The sequence below is a fragment of the Ostrea edulis genome, chromosome 1 (assembly GCF_947568905.1).
Source record: "Ostrea edulis chromosome 1, xbOstEdul1.1, whole genome shotgun sequence".
NCBI lineage: Eukaryota > Metazoa > Mollusca > Bivalvia > Ostreida > Ostreidae > Ostrea > Ostrea edulis.
Window position 1 is genome coordinate 52,297,187 of NC_079164.1, and position 20,921 is coordinate 52,318,107.

The following is a 20,921-nucleotide window of genomic DNA, read 5'->3' on the forward strand; positions in this document are numbered from 1 at the left end:
CCTTAAAAAGATGCTCGAGTTCCTCATTGATGATATCTAATATGTAGTCTTTGGTAATCAGGTCTTCTAACAGTCTGTTGGAATTCCTATAGGCACGAATTGTACTCCTTTATTAGCTTACCTGTTTTTGTATTCTTATGAGGCATTATTTATTTAAAAGTTTCTACATTAGAGAAAAAAGTCTCTTGCTTTGGTTTGAACTCAACATTTAGGCACATCGACAGTGTTTTATATCCTAACATTCATATGATATCCCAGTGAACTTCAAATAAAGTTGCTAAAACGCATCAAAGATGCGTATGGCTGAGTTGCAGTTTGGAAAATTATGCACGCTTGCATTCACGAAGTAAAAACATGCACATATTTAATATAGTTCACAAGTATGAAGCTTTGAATGGCTGCAATAGGTATTTAGTGTGATAATGACCTTGGGATTTCAAAAGCAACATAAATCTTGAATGTCATCAGGATTTGAAGTCTGATAAACATGAACCAGCAAGTACATGTATAAATTAAAGTTAGAGGCAAGCTCAAAGTTACAGTATATAGTGAAAAAGAGACCTTGACCTTTTGACCTCAAAATAAATAGGAACATTCCTCTTCTGGATGTGATCATGTTATGTAAGTCTCACAAAGATGCACCAATAAATATGAAAGTTAGAGACCGGACAAGCTAATTGTGGACGACGCCCACCCGACCATCCTTCGCCAATTTAAAAGCCAAGATTTGCTATGCAACTCGGCTAAAATGACACTACAATCTTCCTTATCTGCTTCATATTTGGGTATTTTAATGAACATGGACATTAATGATAATTATCAAGAAGTTAAAAATGTCTATTGTTCACACATTTAATAACTTTTTTGTGTTCGAGTATTCTCAGACACTATATATATACAGGACATCAAGATGAAACCTTTTTGTCTGAACATGCATGTATGTGCACATTAACTTTGGATTCATTCTAACTTATTTGTTTTTCAATAAAATTGTTTGAGATTTGTCATAGGTCTATAATGAGGCTCTTAAATGATTAGCATATATATGGTAACGTAACAATCATCAATCTTCATGCAAATGTACGTGCTTTGTTTTGATTGGATAACACTAAAACATCAATAACTCTCTCATAAATGATGGGAATGAACTGATATTCATAACATAGGTATAGAAATACAAATCGTGTACTAAAAACATGCAATTCACTGTTTTGTTTTTCATGAAAATCATTTGAAAGAACAAGGTACATAAAAGGCCCCCAAAAATTCTCTGATTTAAAGGAGTCTTGAATCAAGCTTGATCTGTGTTTTGAATAAGTTAAATATATGCCAAGTATAGTATCTCAACTTAAATAAAAGTTATTTCTTATTTTATAGCATTATTACGTCATGAATAAGAGTTTTGCCCGCCTTTTTTCAAAAAGAGCTTGATAACTGTAAAATTTCATCCAGATTATTACTTAGGAAAAGGTGTGCCCATACGTCGAGCAAAATGAATGAAAAACAAAACAGTTTCTACAGTCATTTGGCCCAGAAAATAGATGATTTCAGTAGGAGTCCCAAAATCTGGCATTCAAATATTGTGTATTAAGAGAAGATGAAAAATGTGTTTGAATATAAATTTGCTCGACACATGAGCTGTATGTTTTCTGATAGGAAAACACCCTGAATTTATGAAAATTTTTTGATTTTTGCATTTTTGGTAATTTTATGCCAACTTCACACTCCTGTCATACAACACAAAGCAATTTTGGATCAAATTAAACGTAGTTTGAATTTGCATATATATTCCTTATTTGAATGCCAGATTTTTGGACTCCTACTGAAATCATCTATTTTCTGGGCCAAATGACTGTAGAAACTGTCCCTTCTTTATGTTGTAGATGCATCTTGGAACTCCTTACTGTCCACTTTGAGCTAACAAACGCTTCCCCCTTCCTTGTTTTAAGATTTTGAAGCTTGGGCCAAAAACTTTGTTCTAGGTAAACTTGTCCCTTCAGATTACTTTATAATAAAACTGTATTTTTCACTAGAAATGGTAAATTTGAAACTCTTAAAATTCAAAATTTTATTCTACACATCGTCTGCTTTCCATCCATATCCGATTTCTCTGCATCATTCCTCCTTAACTCACCAGACAGTACTTCGATAGATTTCTCATTATTTGTACTATAACCTTTAGTTAGTTATTTCGTCAAAGCCTGTAAGACAGCCATGTTCAGAAAATAGCTCTCTTTGAATCCTAACCCCCCTCCCACTCCAGAATCTAAGCAACGAGTAAAAAGTATCAATCTATATCAATTCGGGATTTAAATAATGCAAACTTTGATGTGTATTATCAAAAACAACAGAAAGTATGTTATGATATAGATAATAGCCCAACAAAGGCAGCCAAGTTTATTTTGAACATTTTTAGGGAAAAAATTAGTGAATGCACTATGTGTTTTTTAAACAGAAAAAATCTGTTGCTCTGTCTGAAACTACGTAAAAGCCCCATGATTGAATATTGTTTAACGTCCCTCTCGAGAATATTTCACTCATATGGAGATGTCACCACTGCCGGTGAAGGGCTGCAAAATTTAGGCCTATGCTCGGCGTTTATGGCCATTGAGCAGGGAGGGATCTTTATCGTGACATGGGACCTCGGTTTTTGCGGTCTCATCCAAAGGACCACTCTATTTAGTCGCCTCTTACGACAAGCAAGGGGTAATGAGGATCTATTCTAACCCGGATCCCCACAGGATAAAAACTTTTAAGTGCCAAATAGAAAAGAGACCCATTTCTTTACTCATGATTTAAGATCTGCTAGGGGAGGGATTATAAAATACAAACTAGTATACCGTATTCATCTTAATGAGCACCCCATCCCCTATGACTGCCCCCTGGGACTTTTTTCAACTCTTAAAAATTAAGGACTTTCCATTTAAATACAGTACAATCTACCTTATACCGGTAATAACTACTACATCTTTGTGTATTTACCATGTTGTTTTGACGATTTGATATAATAAATCAATAAAGAAGACTTGAGTGTATCATATTATCATAAACAAAAGTACAGCATGTAACAATAACTCATTTAGAATTTAATTTCTATTTCACATTTCTCAAAGTCAAAATATTACTAAAAATATTTCCAAACAAAGTTCTAAATAACCACCCCCCTTTTCCCAATTTTTTAAATGCCCATGGCACTCAATAGGATGAATATGGTAGTATATCTCAGTATATAAATAAATATTAAGTCCCGGAGCTTGTATTCCTACTCCAGTTGAACATCAGTAGAGTAGAACTAAGTCAATCAATGTTAATTTATTTGATACATAAATGAATAATATAAGAATTGAGGTCATACTTCACACATCAAACAGATTCCATTTACTGTATCTCATTTTAGGATCTTAATACATCATCAGTCCTGGCCTGAATTTACTTTCCTACTCTGAAAAAGTGCAATATTAACTAAACTCTAGAAATTGTTAGGAATGATAAATCTAAGTAATAACATTAATGTAGATAGAGAATGCAAACTTTTAAAAAAGTTTGTTCACTATCAATATTACTCGAATTGGTTACTAAACTTGAGTCTACAGCTCTATATACACACAATACCAGGAAGAGAACATTTTCCATAGTCTTATTGCACATAAACATCAAAATGTCACAGTACTGCATTTTGAATCAATGTCAGTTCTTCTTGTACTCTATTCTTTCTACTTTGACATCATCTTGGACCAGTTTGTATACATAGGCCACAACAGTTGACTGCTGAATATCCAGGATAACAAAGGAGGGTGTAACATTACTGAAACAGAACACAATACAATATAATCCGTAATTTTAATGAAATAGAACATAAATGTAGTAAATGTATTATGTACCTAGCTGGGCACATTATTATGATACAGCAATACAGTAACTACAATATGGTAAAACCTACCAATAAAGAACTCAATTATACAGAATTCTTAGTTATAAGGAACAGAAATTTTACACCCTAACATCCATGTTTTTATAACACAGCCATACCTGGACATAAAGAGCCCTGACTATAATGAATTAACAAGAGGCCCATGGGCCACATCGCTCACCTGAGTCACCATGGCCCTTATCTGAAGACTTTCCATATATATATATTTGCATGTAAAACCTTAGCCCTATTGTGGCCCCAACCTATTCCTGGAGGCCATGTTTTTTACAAACTTGAATCTGCACTATGTCAGAATTGGATGAATATATCTGTGTAAAACAATGATACATCTTTTATCATCACAATTTCAGCATTGGACAGGAGCCTAATGTAGGAATTCAAACATCTACAGACCTAATGCATTCAAATATCTACAGTGAAAAATTCTAAAGACCAGTTGAAGCTAGATATAATAAAGAAATATTTTGTGACATATCCTGTATTTTCTTTTGAAGGATTTCATGGTGAACTTAATAAAATATCACAGAGAGAAATATTCAAATGCTACATGTCTGTATTTGACAACCAAAATTATCTTCAAAAATTCCTAAAACAATTTGATAAATTGAAGTAAATAAATCTGCAAACAAAAGAAACATACCTGTCTAGAGCACTATATGCCCCTGTTGCAGATCCAGGATTGATGTAAAATTTGTTTTCATGCTCAAAAGCTTCAAATTTATGTGTGTGTCCTGAGATGAGGATATCCACATCCAACTGCCGCTGAACCAATGCAAGGCTCTCTGTGTCGCCCCAGGGAACCACCTGATGTCCATGGCAGAGTCCTATCCTAAACTGGCCCACAGTAACCACCTTTTGCTCTGGATAGTTCAGATTCTAAAAGAGTTTTGAAAAAAATATTTCAATGTGTTAATCATTCTTTAAGGTTTTCTAAATCACCTTTTCAATCACATCTCATCATTTATGTGTATATAATAAGATATACAGTTATAATCAGATAACCAGATTGCAGAAAGATCAGCTGATTGACATTTCATCTACACTCCTAATGCTAAAAGAATGTACATTTCCTAATGCAGAAAGAATGTACATTTCCTAATGCAGAGAGAATGTACATTTCCTAATGCAGAGAGAATGTAATTTTCTAATGCAGAAAGAATGTACATTTCCTAATGCAGAGAGAATGTACATTTCCTAATGCAGAGAGAATGTACATTTCCTAATGCAGAGAGAATGTAATTTCCTAATGCAGAAAGAATGTACATTTCCTAATGCAGAGAGAATGTACATTTCCTAATGCAGAGAGAATGTAATTTCCTAATGCAGAAAGAATGTACATTTCCTAATGCAGAGAGAGAGAGAGAGAGAATGTACATTTCCTAATGCAGAAAGAATGTACATTTCCTAATGCAGAGAGAATGTACATTTCCTAACATTGATATTGAATAAGGATGTTAGAAACATTTGTTTTTGTTGATTTATTGGTATTTGTCTCACTTTTGAGGTTTTTAAAATAAGTTCAGCATTTAATTGAATGTATAATCAACACACTGCATTATAAATTAGCATTAGCACACTCAATATTAGAAAGTGATCATTCAACAAGATATATTGTGTCTTATAGAAAGATATATTTTTATCTTTATATACAGAGTAAAGTTGATAAAAGAGCAATGTTTTCCCTCAAAATTGAATCTTGCTCAGTAAATCCATCTACTGCATCTATTATATTGCCATTAAAAATACCTAATCAAAGAGTAAAAACAAAACCAAAAACACAAGTCAACTGTTCTGACGGTTAGAACCTTTAAGATCAACACTAATTCTGTCTGGCATGTGTAAATAGTCATTTATGACAATGCACCAGATGGTGGTATGTGAATCATTAAAAGAAGACATTTTATCTGGTATCATCATGATCATAGCTACTTCTGTCAAACAAACAACAATTTTGTCATGTCATAAATTGTAATGTATCATGTTATGAAAAGGAGACAGACTGACAACATCTATAAAGGTCTTTCAATTTCATTCCGACACTAAAACATCTTACATTTTTGTTTCGGTTTAATACCTAATCTTTTCTTTACAACCTTAATCAGTGTCTGTATCATATTCTAACTCATGACTTCTTTGGAGGAAACAAGCATGGAATAAGTGACATGCAGACTGTTTTACATTGTTTGTTTTTTTTTAATTGTAAATATTGGACTCTCCTTTGTGTGCATGTCCTTTTAATCTAAACTGTAAACAAAGTGATGATGCCTTAATATTAAGGCCTGGTACTCATCAAAAGAAGAATACCTGTCAAAAGGAAAATGACATTACATAGTATATAAAAATTTCCAATTGTTTCAACATGGGCAGCATTTCTTTAGTTTCTTCATTGAGAAATTTATAAACAGTGTCATCTACACAGATGAGATTATGTTAGGATCATCATCCAATATATTGTTGATTGTCTTTGTTGGCCATGTTTGTTTCTCTTTAGCAGGGGTAGGTAAAACAAGTTTGTGTGTGGATCAACAGAGGGTAAAACACAATTTCGTGAACTAATTTCAGAAAGGGATACCAAATACTGCTCTGTAATATGCATAACATTTTCATTTCTTACTTTTTCAATTTAAAATTTGTTTTACCCATTCATGAATAAGAGATGTGGACATAGAAAAGTGTAATGCACATTTGGACTGACAGATTAATGATATTTGATAGACTGTATGTATTGAGTACAACCTGTCTGCTGAATGACGTGATTTCAAACTTCTGGCAAATTTAACAACTAATTGTATCATGGTTTACCCATGTTGGAGTTTATACTGAGCAATTTTCCTATTGATGCTGGTATAAAATCACAGTGGCATACGTGTATGCAACACAATGAATTTATTCATTTTGCTCCATGCTCCAGTCCGTTAATTCATTTTAGAGTTGTGAAGGTTTTTCTGCATTAATGGTGGTGAAATGTATACAAAATACCTCATCAAAATCTCCTCTAACAACATGAACATCACTGGCAAGCGTTTTCAAGTAGTCAAAGGATTCTTTCGTACACAGATTGCCTGTACATAATATATGCTGAATTTTTCCAGGAACAAGCAACTTCTTAAACTTTGCTGGAAGAGTGTTACAGCGATGGGGAATGTGTAGATCGCCAAGAACTAACACCAACTGAAATCAAAAATTAATGTGTAATAAATAAAGCACACAGTGAACTAAAAACCGGCCACATTATATACCTTCTGAGGCTTCTCAGCCAAAAGTCACACCCCCTTCGTTTGAACTTCATCAACACCACAGTAAATTGTACTCATGAACTAGATAACATAAATATCACACACTCTCATATTCCTAAACCATTTACATTTTGAAACACAGTATAATTTGCGTAAATGAAGAAATTATTACCATTTTATCTAGAAATGAAACTAAGGTCTCCTGACTTCGTCAGTGTCAAACTGGTGTTTGCAACTTGAAAAGCCTATACGTATTGAAACATTACTAACGGATAAATTTGTTGTTGGTTTATTTGTTTTTTATCACTTAGAAAGAAATAGTATTAGTGCGCTTGGGTCAATATTATAATCCTTCAATTCTTCCATATAAAAGATTTTTTTTAATAAAACTAATAAATTGAGGTACACATGATTTGCAGTAGCCACAAGTTGGTTAATTTCGTTTTTATCCGGAAATATCAATTTATATATTTTGGAATTAGTTGTATTTACATTTTTCCGCGAAATTTGGAGTAACCCAAGTCAAAATGAAATGTGTCATTCCAGGTGTAAATATCAAAGGTACTTTGAAAATATTTGAATAATCACAACGATTTTGTCTAATTCTATTGAATTGCAGCATTAAAGCTAACACAGAGGCCTGCGCCTGTGGATCGAATGCCCAGTGCAGTAATGGTATATGTATGTGGTATATTGCAGATGATCCTGATCAGATTGATGATCAGTCTGTAAATTGTTTAGTATATATACTGGTGATCTGAAAGTAAGACTGTGTGACAAAATTGTATGAATATTCTTAATACATTATGTAGTAATGGGTATTAGAGTTTACTTATGGAAAGTATCAAATGGAAAATATCAACAAGCTTGAGATTGTACTGAGGAGAGTAGTCCGAAATATCTGACGTTTTCCTGGCCTTTTTATGAATTTGACATTTACTGTGCCATGGTAAATACACAGGGACTCGGTTGTCAGATATTGAAGTTTTGTATTATTTGTTCCTGAATAATAAATTGAAGTTTTGCATGATTTGTGTCCGAATAATAAATTATATAAATAAAATCCACCACCAAAATCCGCCTTTTTAGAGGTTTTAAAATACACCTTTTTGAAAACCTCTAAAAAGGCGGATTTTGGTGGTGGATTTTATTTATATAATTTATTATTCGGACACAAATCATGCAAAACTTCAATTTATTATTCGGGAACAAATAATACAAAACTTCAATATCTGACAACCGAGTCCCTGTGGGTAAATATCGAAATCATAAAAAAGCCAGGAAAACGTTAGATATTTCGGACTATGAGGAGAGCTGCTGGAATGGTAATGAACGATTTTAGGACAACCACCAGTGTCTCTAATATTATCCAACAACTCAACTGGCCCTTACTACAGGAGCGTAGAGCCCAGGCCATGCCAGGACTATCATGATGTACCGGATTGTGTAGCAGCTGATTGACATTTCATCTACACTCCTGATACCAACCATTTCTCCAAGTCCAAGTCTCTCCAGTCCTTCCTTGTGCCGTATGCCAGGACTACAGTATATTAGAAATCGTTTTTCCCAGATAAGATTAGGATTTAGAACTCTTTTCCAACTGAGGCTGTCAAGGCAACATCTTTAGACAGCTTCAAGTGCCAGATTCAGTCCATCAGTATCTGACGATAGATATCCTGGATTTTAAACTTTTAAATGCACTTGTAAATATTTATATTAATCACATAAGACGTCCTTGCACCACACGGTACGAAAATACACTTTAAGTGGTAAAGTACCATACAGGAAGAAGAAGAAGTGTCGAAACCAAGTTCTTTCTTTAACAAACTTATTTTACCTACAAGCTACAAATAGAATCTATGTAATTTATGCATAATTTAATCTGCTTAGTACAACATTTGTATAAATGAAATAGATGTCAGTTTGTATTATGTATATTCTCAATATATGTATATGATATGTCTGCACTTTGTTCTTTAATATTCATTATTACATGTTAAAAAATATGAACATGTATAGGAGAAAATGCAACAAACTAGACCAGAATGTCAACTTTACTCTGATTTAAATAATTGATTACTCGAAGGCTTTAGTCAAGGAATAATCCTAAACCACTTCATTAAAATTGATTATTATTGCATTAAACTTTAGTGTACTGCCATTCCAACTTTATATAATTGCATTGTTTGTTTTGTCACTAGTACTTCATTTTTTAAAACCAGCATTATTTAGATCATATTTTCCTCTTTCATCTCAATGTTTTTTACTCTATACTTTTAGTGTTTGGAAGAGCAATTCATTCGTTGGCAAAAATTGGAGAAGAATTATATATAGAACCTCTTCCTCATGGGGTATGTATTATTGAAATATTTACTTGTTCAAATCTTTTTCTGTTTACACATTTGTGTAAATATAGAGTTTACATCGTGGGCATAAATTCATTGAGTGGGTCTATTGAAGCTGATTTACAAATGTATTTATTGTAACAATGATAAAATAATGTAGTTTACCTACCAGACAGTACCTGTCTTTTTCTCGAACGATCAGTTCATCTTCTAAATCGTATGTCTGTTATTTTTTCACTCATTTGTGTTTATTCAGACCATGTCCTCAAGTGATCATAGAATACAAGGGGTTCTCATTTGTAAAAAAGAAATCAGATTAACAGAAATATTGGATTAATGAACTTGTAGTTTTTTGTTTAGTAATCATATAATTAGTATTCTTTTTAATGATGGTAATAAAAGATGGCTAGAATTTGTTTTAGATTGAATTTTGAATCTTGCTAACATTTTATTTTATTATGAACAAAATTGGCCTAGATGGCTATGTATTTTCTTTTTGTACGTAACAAATGAAATACATGTACATGTATGTATAAAAAAGATTTTTCCAATTGAATTTTACAAAGCCAAATATATGAGCTGCTTGATTCTTATATATACTTAAATCATAAAAAGCAAAGATGCTATTTTTTCAAAGATTTTATCATATTCTACCAAAATCACTGAATAGTTAGTTCATTTTATGCATGCAAGATTTGATTTTAAATGAATAGAACTAGGACTATTCTTGGTTAGCTCAATTCGGTTTGGTTTCGATTCAGAACAGCATGATTCAGTTTTTTCAATTTGATTCATGTGTGGTCTTTTTATCTAAGGACAGTGCAAAAATTAACATTTATAATGAGTAGCATACTTATTTAAGTTTCATATAATGATATGTTATAATTTTTATTCATCATATAACTGCATAGAATAAAGAAAACATTGACAGTATATTAAAAAAATTTCTATTAATGTGCATCATACTTTTTTTGGCATTATTAAACAAATCTATAATCAATCTGAAATGTATGTTATTATTTTCATTTATATATTTCAAAATTCAACAATTATATTATTTGGGGGTCACTGAAAACCTCTCCTTTATTGATTCACTACTGTCAGTCATATTAACTGTCATTATCTGCGATGTTGATTTCACTCCAGCACTGACAGAAATGTTATGTAAAGATACACTGCCTATTATCTGGCAGGCCATATTCTGTTGGTATGAATTGCACTCCAATCTGGAATTTGTAATCAGTGCATTGAATTGAATGGTATGAATCGCGATGCACCCTATAAACGAATGTAACTTACGTAAACTTGTATCACGTAGTTACATATAGATACTGCACAGCATGGCTGTTTTGCATGACTGTCATTTCCGTATTCATGGTTCCCGAGTCCTGAAACTTCACATATATATGAAATGAAGAAGTTAATTGGTAAAACGAATGCAAAATTATGAAAAATTTGAACATTTTTATTCTTTTTTAAACAAATGGTGCTGTGTTCGTTGATTCTGAAAATATGTGTACATCATACTATTACAATAGTAGAATTATCAGAATGATGAGTATTAGATCCTTTGTAATAGGGTCATACAATGAAAGGTTTAATGTTGGGAAATGTTGGTAATGTTCTTGAACAAGTCCAGAAAACCTGCAAAAATTTGGGAAAATATAGACACAATGATGACATCCTTCGGTACAATTAATTCAAGTTTGTGACATTCAGGATAGAGCCATTGTCCCCATAGATACAGAATTTTACAATGAATTGAACTGAAATCCCATAAAATCATAAAGTTCTTCATATCATGAGGAAAACGATGGATCCAAGCTAAAAGTTACCGCATGAGCAAAGTGATTAGTATTAAGGTATACAGATTTCATTTCCACTAATTATTTATGTGGTTGAAAATACTTCAGTCTCGGACAAATTGGATCATATTCAGAAAATTAACAATTTTTGAATGGTGGATCTAAGGAAAGTAGGGGATAGAATAATAATTATTAGCTCTGTCCTCAGATTTGAGGTAGTAAGTATGTTGCAGTCTTAAACTGATATTCAACAGTTAACCAGTGTTAATGATTTCAAATTTGAAGACAGAGGCTAGTAATTCTCATTCAAGAACAACTCTTGCTATTTTGTAGGATGTTTTTCTGATATATGATTTTTTTTTAAAATGTAGTGCATCATGCAATGTGTACAATAGACTCGATAGGGTAAAAGAATATTGAATCTCATCATTGTTGGTTTCTATGCATTTAGATGTAATTCATTTCCTTTTCTTTTTCCCCATTTATTTTAGTTAGCTTTAAGGACTGTCAACTCATCAAGGTCAGCCTATGCTTGTTTCCTGTTTTCTCCAACCTTTTTCCAGAACTATGATGACGGCTCACCAGAAACATCATCTCAAGATAGTGAGGATGTCATCAGATGCAAAATTGCTATGAGGGTTTGTGATCAAAATTGTACCTACACATATTTCTCCCATCAGACATAAATTTAGATGACGTTAGCCAAATCTACACATGACTGATTAGCTCACTTGGTCAGAATTTGTCTGTTGTTGTGTTGGTGTAAACTTTTCACATATTTAACTTCTTCAAAACCACTGTTCCAATTTAAATCAAAACTTTCAACAGAGAGATAATTAAGAAAGTGAAATTAGAGTTGGATGTTTAAAAATATATATTGTGAAGAACTGCTGCACAAGAAAAGCCAAGATTTTTTTTAATGAAGACTTTCTTATATAATAAAGATTTAAGCTTGATCAAATCATAAGCATTTGGGCCAGGATGTTGCCTCATTAAAGGTAAAAAAAAATCCATAGGAACATATAGGACAATTCTTTAAGAATCTTCTTAAGAACAATAGGAGTGCAATGTGTCAAAGTAATATGTAAGAATCTTCATGAAGTGTATACATGTATATTCAAGTTTCTTCCACCATGACTCCCAGTGCCAGGGTGGGTTTACAGTAGGGGTTGGAATACCATACTTCTGTCAGGATGCTTGATGCACAAAAAAAAGTAATAATAAAAATAATGAAAAATGGATGCTTGGGTTGATATATATGTTTTGGCTTAGCTTGTTTGTAATTTATAAGTACAAATATAAAATTCCTGAAAACCTAGAGACTTGTAAATTTTCTGTGATGTTCAAAAGTAGAAATATATTAACTCTCCCTATATAACTACAAAAGTTCCCCACTGTTTTGGATTTGGGAATCCGAATAAATTACAGATCTGGGGCTTGAGCAGGACAGCTATAAAGGTTTAGAATTCTACATAGGATATGTAAGGAAATTCTTACAAATCTTCATAACCATAACGACACAATGTGTCAGATTAATGTGTAAACATCCCCCTATAGTGTAGGGTGGCGCTAAATAGGTTTGTGAAGTCAGTGTGGTTTTTTATTCCTGACCATATAGCAGACAAACTAATTGCACAGTTAAAAATGAGCATAGAGTACTCAACCAAAATTCTGACCCAGAATGTTGGGCAACATAACATGGCTTGTACTGAAAAATGCTTTATCTCTGTACATCTTTTGCACTCCTAGCAGACAAACTACATTATTACTGGTTTGGATGAATAAGTTCGGATGATATGTAGGGATCACTAGTCTGTGCAATCTGTCTGACTTCTCACCTTCCTTCCCACTTGACGTGTTGCAAAGCTTGCTTATGGCTAGATAATGTGTCATAACCCTGACCTAAGGTCATTTGACCAAGATTGGGGTAACTGTAAAGTGCGAAACGAAATCGAAACGAAATCTACCGAAACGAAACGAAATCTACCGAAACGAAACGAAATCTACCGAAATGAAACGAAACCCACCGAAACGAAACGAAACCTACTGAAACGAAACGAAACAGATTGTATGATCAAACTCTTTTAATTATAATAATTGGAAATGGTATCTTATGCCCCTGTTAAAGTTTACACATATAAATAAAATTCACCTCCCCTTTGATGTAGGCTTTCGGCTTGACTGATACGAAGTTTTAAGAGTTGGAAAAGGGGGGAGGGGTAAGCACAAAGTACATAAATACCATGTGCAATTAGCTTCGGATCCATAAATTTCAGAACAGAAGGTTACAGGTCAGAGGTCTGGGGAAACACACTAAACGAAGGATGGGGTCGTCGGCGTTGAATCCGATTTTGGGCATAAATACATGTTTCAGTATTTTTTCCTCTAAAGACAAATATATGTATACATGTGGATATTGTGTATTTGTATGTAGTATATCAAACGGTGGATTCTGAATATGTCCTCCCGTTCTCTTTGTGATTTCTGCTTAAAATCCCCTTGTTCATAAGCCTTTTCAGTTTACAAAATGCCGACCTCCTCCTAATATCATTGCATTAAAAAAAATCCGTTTTCCGTCCCGTTTTCAATTCCCCGTCTTAGCAACATCCCAAATGTATAGAGTTTTTCCATTATTGAAAGTACTCGCACCTCAGCAGTTAGAGATAAAATAAGAGGTTAAGAGCTCTTCCTGCTTTCAATTTTCTCAGACACCAGCTTCTTCAAACAATGTATCTATGCCCAAAGGCGGATCCAACGTCGGCGACCCCACCCCTCGTATAGTGTGTTTCCCCAGATCTCTGAGACTGTAACCCTCGGTTCTGAAATGTATGGATCCGAAACTAATTGTACATGGCATTTAATCAACTACGGATATGTACTTTGTGCTTACTCCCCCTTTTCCAACTTTTAAAACTTTGTAACAGTCAAGCCGAAAGCCTACATCAAAGGGGAGGCGAATTTTATTTATATGTGGTAACTTTCACAGGGGCCTAAGATACCATTTTTAATTATTATAATTAAAAGAGTTCGGTCATACAATCTGTTTCGTTTCGATAGATTTCGTTTCGGTAGATTTCGTTTCGTTTCGATTTCGTTTCGCACTTTACAGGTACCCCCAAGATTGAGGTCACTAGTAAAACAAATTAGAAATACTAGCTCTGGTCACAACTTTGTAATGGAGAGGTACTAGAAACTCATACTGGCATTAAGACTGCTTATGATAAGACAATAAGTATTACCTTCATTGTGCCCCCGCAAATGAAGTTTTGGGGGTATATTGTAATACTGGAATCACCTTGTTTCCGTCTGTTCATCTGTCCGTCTGTGCTATTTTGATTGAGATATTTTAATATTCAAGGAAGTTATGGATATTTTTCTTCCATTTTTAGGGGGTGTTGTCAGTTTCAGAGTATATTTTAAAAACCAATGAACAGATTTGATTCAAACTTTGTGTACATATTATGTATATACTGAAGTGCTCCTGTCATTTTTATTAAAATTCAACAGCATTTAAGGAAATTATGGATATATTTTCATTTACAGGTGTTTTTTTCAACTTCATTGACTTAGACATTTTCTTTTAGATTTTGTAATGATCTGATCTTTCAGAGACTTCTGCATTATTTTAGGAGAGGGTATAGTGGAATCATCAGTCCATTTGTTTGTCTGTCTGCTCATCTGTCTGTGGATAATTTGTTAATAAAAACTGTTGTTTTCTGGCTCATGTTTGCTGAATAGTAGTTATGCATGTAATATTATTCAGGAATTGTAGTAAAAAGATCATCAATATTCTGAATAACACACTACTGCAGAATATATAGTCTTGCATTTCCATTAATCGCTCTCAACAATCTTCATGTTAAAAGGATGTGTTTATTCTTCAGTGAGCACAAATTCACTATTTCCCACCACCCAGTTTGCCCTGTTGGGGTATAAGTCCTGCTAGGACAGTTCTAGTTTAGACAAGGTCAAAGTTACGTGTGGAAAAATTTAGAAAATTGTAGACCACAACATTGTAGTGGGCAAACATTGGGAACACATAATCTGTACAAAGGTTGCTTATGACCAGATGGTGTGTCTTGACTCGGAGTCAGTGGGTGCACTTGTTTCAGAAATCCGGGTGACAACCTGGTTCTTTTTTATCACATGACTTTTTGATCCAGTTTGTCTTGCGAAACGAGTGGGAAATCAGCCGAATAAATATTAAAATGTAAAAACAAACATTATGTATTTTCTAAGAACATCTGTAAAACAGATTTCATAAAATCTAACCCATGTCAGTTTAAAAATCATAATTGATAATCTGTTTTCTGTTCAAACATTTTGTTCATAAACATTGTAGATTGAGCTGTAACTTCCAAAGAGGAGCGGTGTTGATCGTATAATTGAGCATTCGGAAACAAAAATGTCCAAAAACTTGCCTCTTACCTCACTACTTTATGCTAATTGTTTTTGTTGTTTGATACTTAGGTGACTATTTGAGGTTAGTGACTCGTGGGTCATTTGTAATCATGCCACTTTCGTAGGTGTACCTCAAACAGTCTATCAAATATCACACCACCAACCAAGAAACTATTTTCATTTGGTCCTCAGATTCATAAAATGTGAACTATAGAGAACTGTTTTGTTTAATAAATTGCTCTTCAATTTCAGTCATGTTTGACTGTTTTTAAGTCCATGTCCAATGTGGAAAAGACTGTAGAGAAATGCCAAATTACTCTAAACATGCAAAAGGCAAGACTCATCTTCAAATTGTACTGCAAACATGGTAAGTGTTCTGTTGTATAAAATACATATAGTCTGAAATACTTGTTATCTGTAGATCTACAGCTGCATAAATACACATATGTGTATTTAACCTTGCTCTTCATATTTTGTATTTAATAAAGTAATGAAAATACACTGTTTCAGGAATTGTGAAGACACACAATTTAGCTTTCATAGAATGTGAAACATTGCAAGCTGTGTTTTCAAAAGACATGTGTCCAAATCAGCTGACTGCACAGCCCAGGTAATGTAACTATACTGACTATGAATAAAGCCTGGGTAGTGTAACTATACTATGTATAAAGCCCGGGTAGTGTAACTATACTATGTATAAAGCCCGGGTAGTGTAACTATACTATGTATAAAGCCTGGGTAATGTAACTATACTATGTATAAAGCCCGGGTAGTGTAACTATACTATGTATAAAGCCCAGGTAGTGTAACTATACTATGTATAAAGCCCAGGTAGTGTATCTACTGACTATGTATAAAGCCCGGGTAATGTAACTACTGACTATGTATAAAGCCCAGGTGATGTAACTACCGACTATGTATAAAGCCCAGATAATGTAACTATACTATGTATAAAGCCCGGGTAGTGTAACTATACTATGTATAAAGCCCGGGTAGTATAACTATACTGACTGTATAAAGCCCCTGTAGTGTAACTATACTGACTATGTATAAAGCCCGGGTAATGTAACTACTGACTATGTATAAAGCCCAGGTAATATAACTATACTATATATAAAGCCCGGGTAATGTAACTACTGACTATGTATAAAGCCCAGGTAGTGTAACTATACTATGTATAAAGCCCGGATAATGTAACTATACTATGTATAAAGCCCGGGTAATGTATCTACTGACTATGTATAAAGCCCGGGTAATGTAACTACTGACTATGTATAAAGCCCAGGTAATGTAACTATACTATGTATAAAGCCTGGGTAATGTAACTACTGACTATGTATAAAGCCCAGGTGATGTAACTACTGACTATGTATAAAGCCCGGATAATGTAACTATACTATGTATAAAGCCCGGGTAGTTTAACTATATTATGTATAAAGCCCGGGTATTATAACTATACTGACTATGTATAAAGCCCCTGTAGTGTAAGTATACTGACTATGTATATAGCCCGGGTAATGTAACTACTGACTATGTATAAAGCCCGGGTAATGTAACTATACTATGTATAAAGCCCAGGTAGTGTAACTATACTATGTATAAAGCCCGGGTAATGTATCTACTGACTATGTATAAAGCCTGGGTAATGTAACTACTGACTATGTATAAAGCCCAGGTAATGTAAATATACAGACTAGGTATAAAGCCCGGGTAATGTAACTATACTGACTATGTATAAAGCCCAGGTAGTGTAACTATACTATGTATAAAAGCCCAGGTAATGTAACTACTGACTATGTATAAAGCCCAGATAATGTAACTATACTATGTATAAAGCCCAGGTAGTGTAACTATACTATGTATAAAGCCCGGGTAATGTAACTACTGACTATGTATAAAGCCCAGGTAATGTAACTGTACTGACTATGTATAAAGCCGGGTAATGTAACTATACTATGTATAAAGCCCAGGTAATGTAAGTACTGACTATGTATAAAGCCCAGGTAATGTAACTATACTATGTATAAAGCCCGGGTAATGTATCTACTGACTATGTATAAAGCCCAGGTAGTGTAACTATACTATGTATAAAGCCCAGGTAATGTAACTACTGACTATGTGTAAAGCCCAGATAATGTAACTATACTGACTATGTATAAAGCCTGGGTAATGTAACTACTGACTATGTATAAAGCCCAGGTAATGTAACTACTGACTATGTATAAAGCCCAGGTAATGTAACTATACTGACTATGTATAAAGCCTGGGTAATGTAACTACTGACTATGTATAAAGCCCAGGTAATGTAACTACTGACTATGTATAAAGCCCAGGTAATGTAACTACTGACTATGTATAAAGCCCAGTGTTCACAAGTCTTTATATTCTCTGAAGTATTGATATGTCAAATGTTCTCTGAAGAATACGTGTATTGTATAAAGCCACTAATACTAAAATCACAAAATATTCCTTAACGATATAAATGACATTTCTGACATTTTTAAAAAAATTATTTTTTCATCTCCTCAGTATGAAGAGTTCTTGTACAATTTCTGAAATAGGTTTAAATATATTGTACTGATATTACCATTCTTTGTATATTAGCCTGGGTAGCTCAGTAAGGCAAGAGTCCCGGGTTCAATACCAGATTGTTCCAAGATTTTCTCTCCTTCTTTGCTTCAATGATGTCCATTTAGTTATACATTAGAGGTGACTTTACATTTTTTGTAACAACCAGGAACTATCAAAATGTGCTAACTCTAAAACAGACATGGTAATATATCCCAAGTTGCATAAATTCAGCTTGTGTTTTAAAATTTGTAGGTACAATTAAAAAAAGAAGTGTTTTACTCTACTTTTAGACTACTCTGTGATACAGTGGTGAACTTCCAGTCCAACCAGGAAGAGATTACATTGATTGTCTCCCCTGAAAAGATTTCATTAAAGAATTATGTGGATGATGAACCAGGTTATATATTTGTGTATGAAGGACCAAAAATGAAATTTAGATTGCTGCCAACTAATATGCTGTATTAAACTTGTAAGAATTACTGTAACAGTAAAACTTGGTAGAAATACTGCTATAGGGGCTATTATCACACCTTTATCTTTACATCTTAGTCAAGCAAATTTGACAGTGAAAATTGTATAATTGTTGGTGAATTAGTTGTGATGAAGTCCATTTTCATTTTAGACCCTACAAAAGTTGTTCACACTGTCTTAAATTTGGATCCGGATGAATTTGATAATTGTCAGATAGGAGTGGACACAGATATCACATTCTGTTTGAAAGAATTCAGGGTAAGGTGTTCAGCTGTTAAATTGAGCACTATTAACTGCAGTTAAACAAGCTTATGATGGAAACACCTATAATGCATTTATGCTTATTGCAAAGTAATATTTATTGCACTATGAGAGGAAAATAATGAAAATTTTATTGGATATAATGAAATTTGGTTACAACTAACTGTTTTTTACTGGCCTTGGAGGTTTGCTATAACCATGTTTTACTGTAATATCGAGTAGATATGTACTTCAAGAATAATCATCAGAATCCGAGTCAGAGAATTTTTATGCCCCCCCTCCCCCCCCCCCCCCTCCCCCCCCCCCCCCCCCCACAAAAGAGGGGCATATTGCTTTGCTCCTACGGTATGTCGGTCGGTAGACCACATGTTGTCCGCTCAATATCTTGAAAACCATTCACTTCATTGTAATGATATTTCATATGTGGGTTGGTTACAAGTAGAAGAGGACCCTTATTCGTTTTCAGGTCAAAAGGTCAAGGGTCAATGTACTCTGCCCCCTCAATATCTTGAGAAAACTTTCCTTGACAGACATTAAATTTGGTACACTGATACATTGTGAGGAGTAGATGATCCCTATTGATTTTGAGGTCACATTGTCAAAGCTCAAGGGTCAAACTGGACATAGGAATATATTGACAACTCAATGTTTAGAGAACCCTTTGCTTGACAGACATCAAACATGGTTCACTGGTACATCTTCAGGAGAAGGTGACCACTATTGATTAGAAGTCATATGGTCAAGGGTCAAACTGGACATAGGAATATACTGTCCGCTCAATATCCTGAGAACCCTTTGCTTGACAGACATCAAACTTGGTACACTGGTGCATCATAAGGAGTAGATGACAGCTATTGATTTTGAGGTTAAGGGTCAAACTGAACATAGGAAGATACTGTCTGCTCAATATCTTGAGAACTCTTTGCTTAACAGATATTAAAAAAACTTGGTACACTGGCACATCTTAAGTAGATGAACCCTATTGATTTTGAGGTCACATGGTCAAAGGTTAAGAGTCAAACTGGACATAGTAAAATACTGTTTGCACAATATTTTGATAACCCTTTGCTAGACAGATATCAAACTTGGTACACTGGTACATCTTAAGGAGTAGATGACCCCTATTGATTTTGAAGTCACATGGTCAAGGGTCAAACTGGATATAGGAATACATTGTCCATTCAATATCTTGAGACCCCTTTGCTTGACAGATTTGGTAGACTGGTACATCTTCAGGAGTAGATGACCCTTATAAAATTTGGGTTCATATGGTCAAAGGGCAAGGGTTAAACTGGACTTAGTAATATATCATATATATTTTAAGAATCGTTTGCTTGATTGACACTAAACTTGGTACACTGGTACAGCATAAGGAGTAGATGACCCCTATTGATTTTTAGGTCATATATGGTCAATCCACTCTGGACATAAGAAGATATTGTGTGCTCAATATCTTGAATTAGTTTTGCACTACTATCAATTAAATGATGGATGTGTATAACCCTTTTCAATTTTGCACCATGGGGGGCATATATGTTTCCCAAGCATTTCTTGTTCAACTAGGGCCCAGTGGTTAGAGCATTGCGCTCAAAATCACACGGCCTCTCACCTATGGTCGGCGCGGGTTCGAATCCCGCTCGTGCCGGTAAGTGAGATAGTTTCCCAGTTTACTTTTGGAAGGTCGGTGGTCTCTTCCCAGGTACATTGTATCTGGGTTCTCTCTTCCACCACTAAAAACTGGGTGCCACCAGATAACTGAAAAATTGTTGAGTGTGGCGGAAAACAGCAAAACAATCAATCTTGTTCAACTTGTGTTACTTTTGATTCTGACAGGCAGTCCTCGCTTTTGCAGAAATTACAGCAATGCCACTCAACATCAAATTTGAATCATCAGGAAGGT

The 20,921-nt window shown here is 34.1% G+C and overlaps 2 protein-coding genes across 2 annotated transcripts in view; one reads left to right on the forward strand and one right to left on the reverse strand.

Moving 5' to 3' along the window:
• Window positions 1–3,296: 3,296 nt before the first annotated feature.
• On the reverse strand, window positions 3,297–7,448 carry LOC125650427 (vacuolar protein sorting-associated protein 29). Its single transcript, XM_048878735.2, has 4 exons — window positions 7,340–7,448; window positions 6,911–7,102; window positions 4,572–4,807; window positions 3,297–3,805 (listed from the first exon to the last, which is right to left on the reverse strand). Exons 1-4 carry the CDS (start codon window positions 7,340–7,342, stop codon window positions 3,688–3,690), a joined length of 549 nt encoding a protein of 182 aa, XP_048734692.1. The 5' UTR covers window positions 7,343–7,448; the 3' UTR covers window positions 3,297–3,687.
• Window positions 7,449–7,634: 186 nt separating this feature from the next.
• Window positions 7,635–20,921, forward strand: part of LOC125650287 (cell cycle checkpoint control protein RAD9A-like) — a 28,801-nt gene continuing 15,514 nt past the window's right edge. Inside the window, exons 1-8 of the mRNA XM_048878459.2 lie at window positions 7,635–7,728; window positions 9,448–9,518; window positions 11,809–11,955; window positions 15,971–16,085; window positions 16,229–16,328; window positions 18,580–18,686; window positions 18,912–19,018; window positions 20,855–20,919. Coding sequence (XP_048734416.1) covers window positions 7,695–7,728; window positions 9,448–9,518; window positions 11,809–11,955; window positions 15,971–16,085; window positions 16,229–16,328; window positions 18,580–18,686; window positions 18,912–19,018; window positions 20,855–20,919 — 746 coding nt within the window. The 5' untranslated portion in view covers window positions 7,635–7,694. The remainder of the gene's footprint in view (window positions 7,729–9,447; window positions 9,519–11,808; window positions 11,956–15,970; window positions 16,086–16,228; window positions 16,329–18,579; window positions 18,687–18,911; window positions 19,019–20,854; window positions 20,920–20,921) is intronic.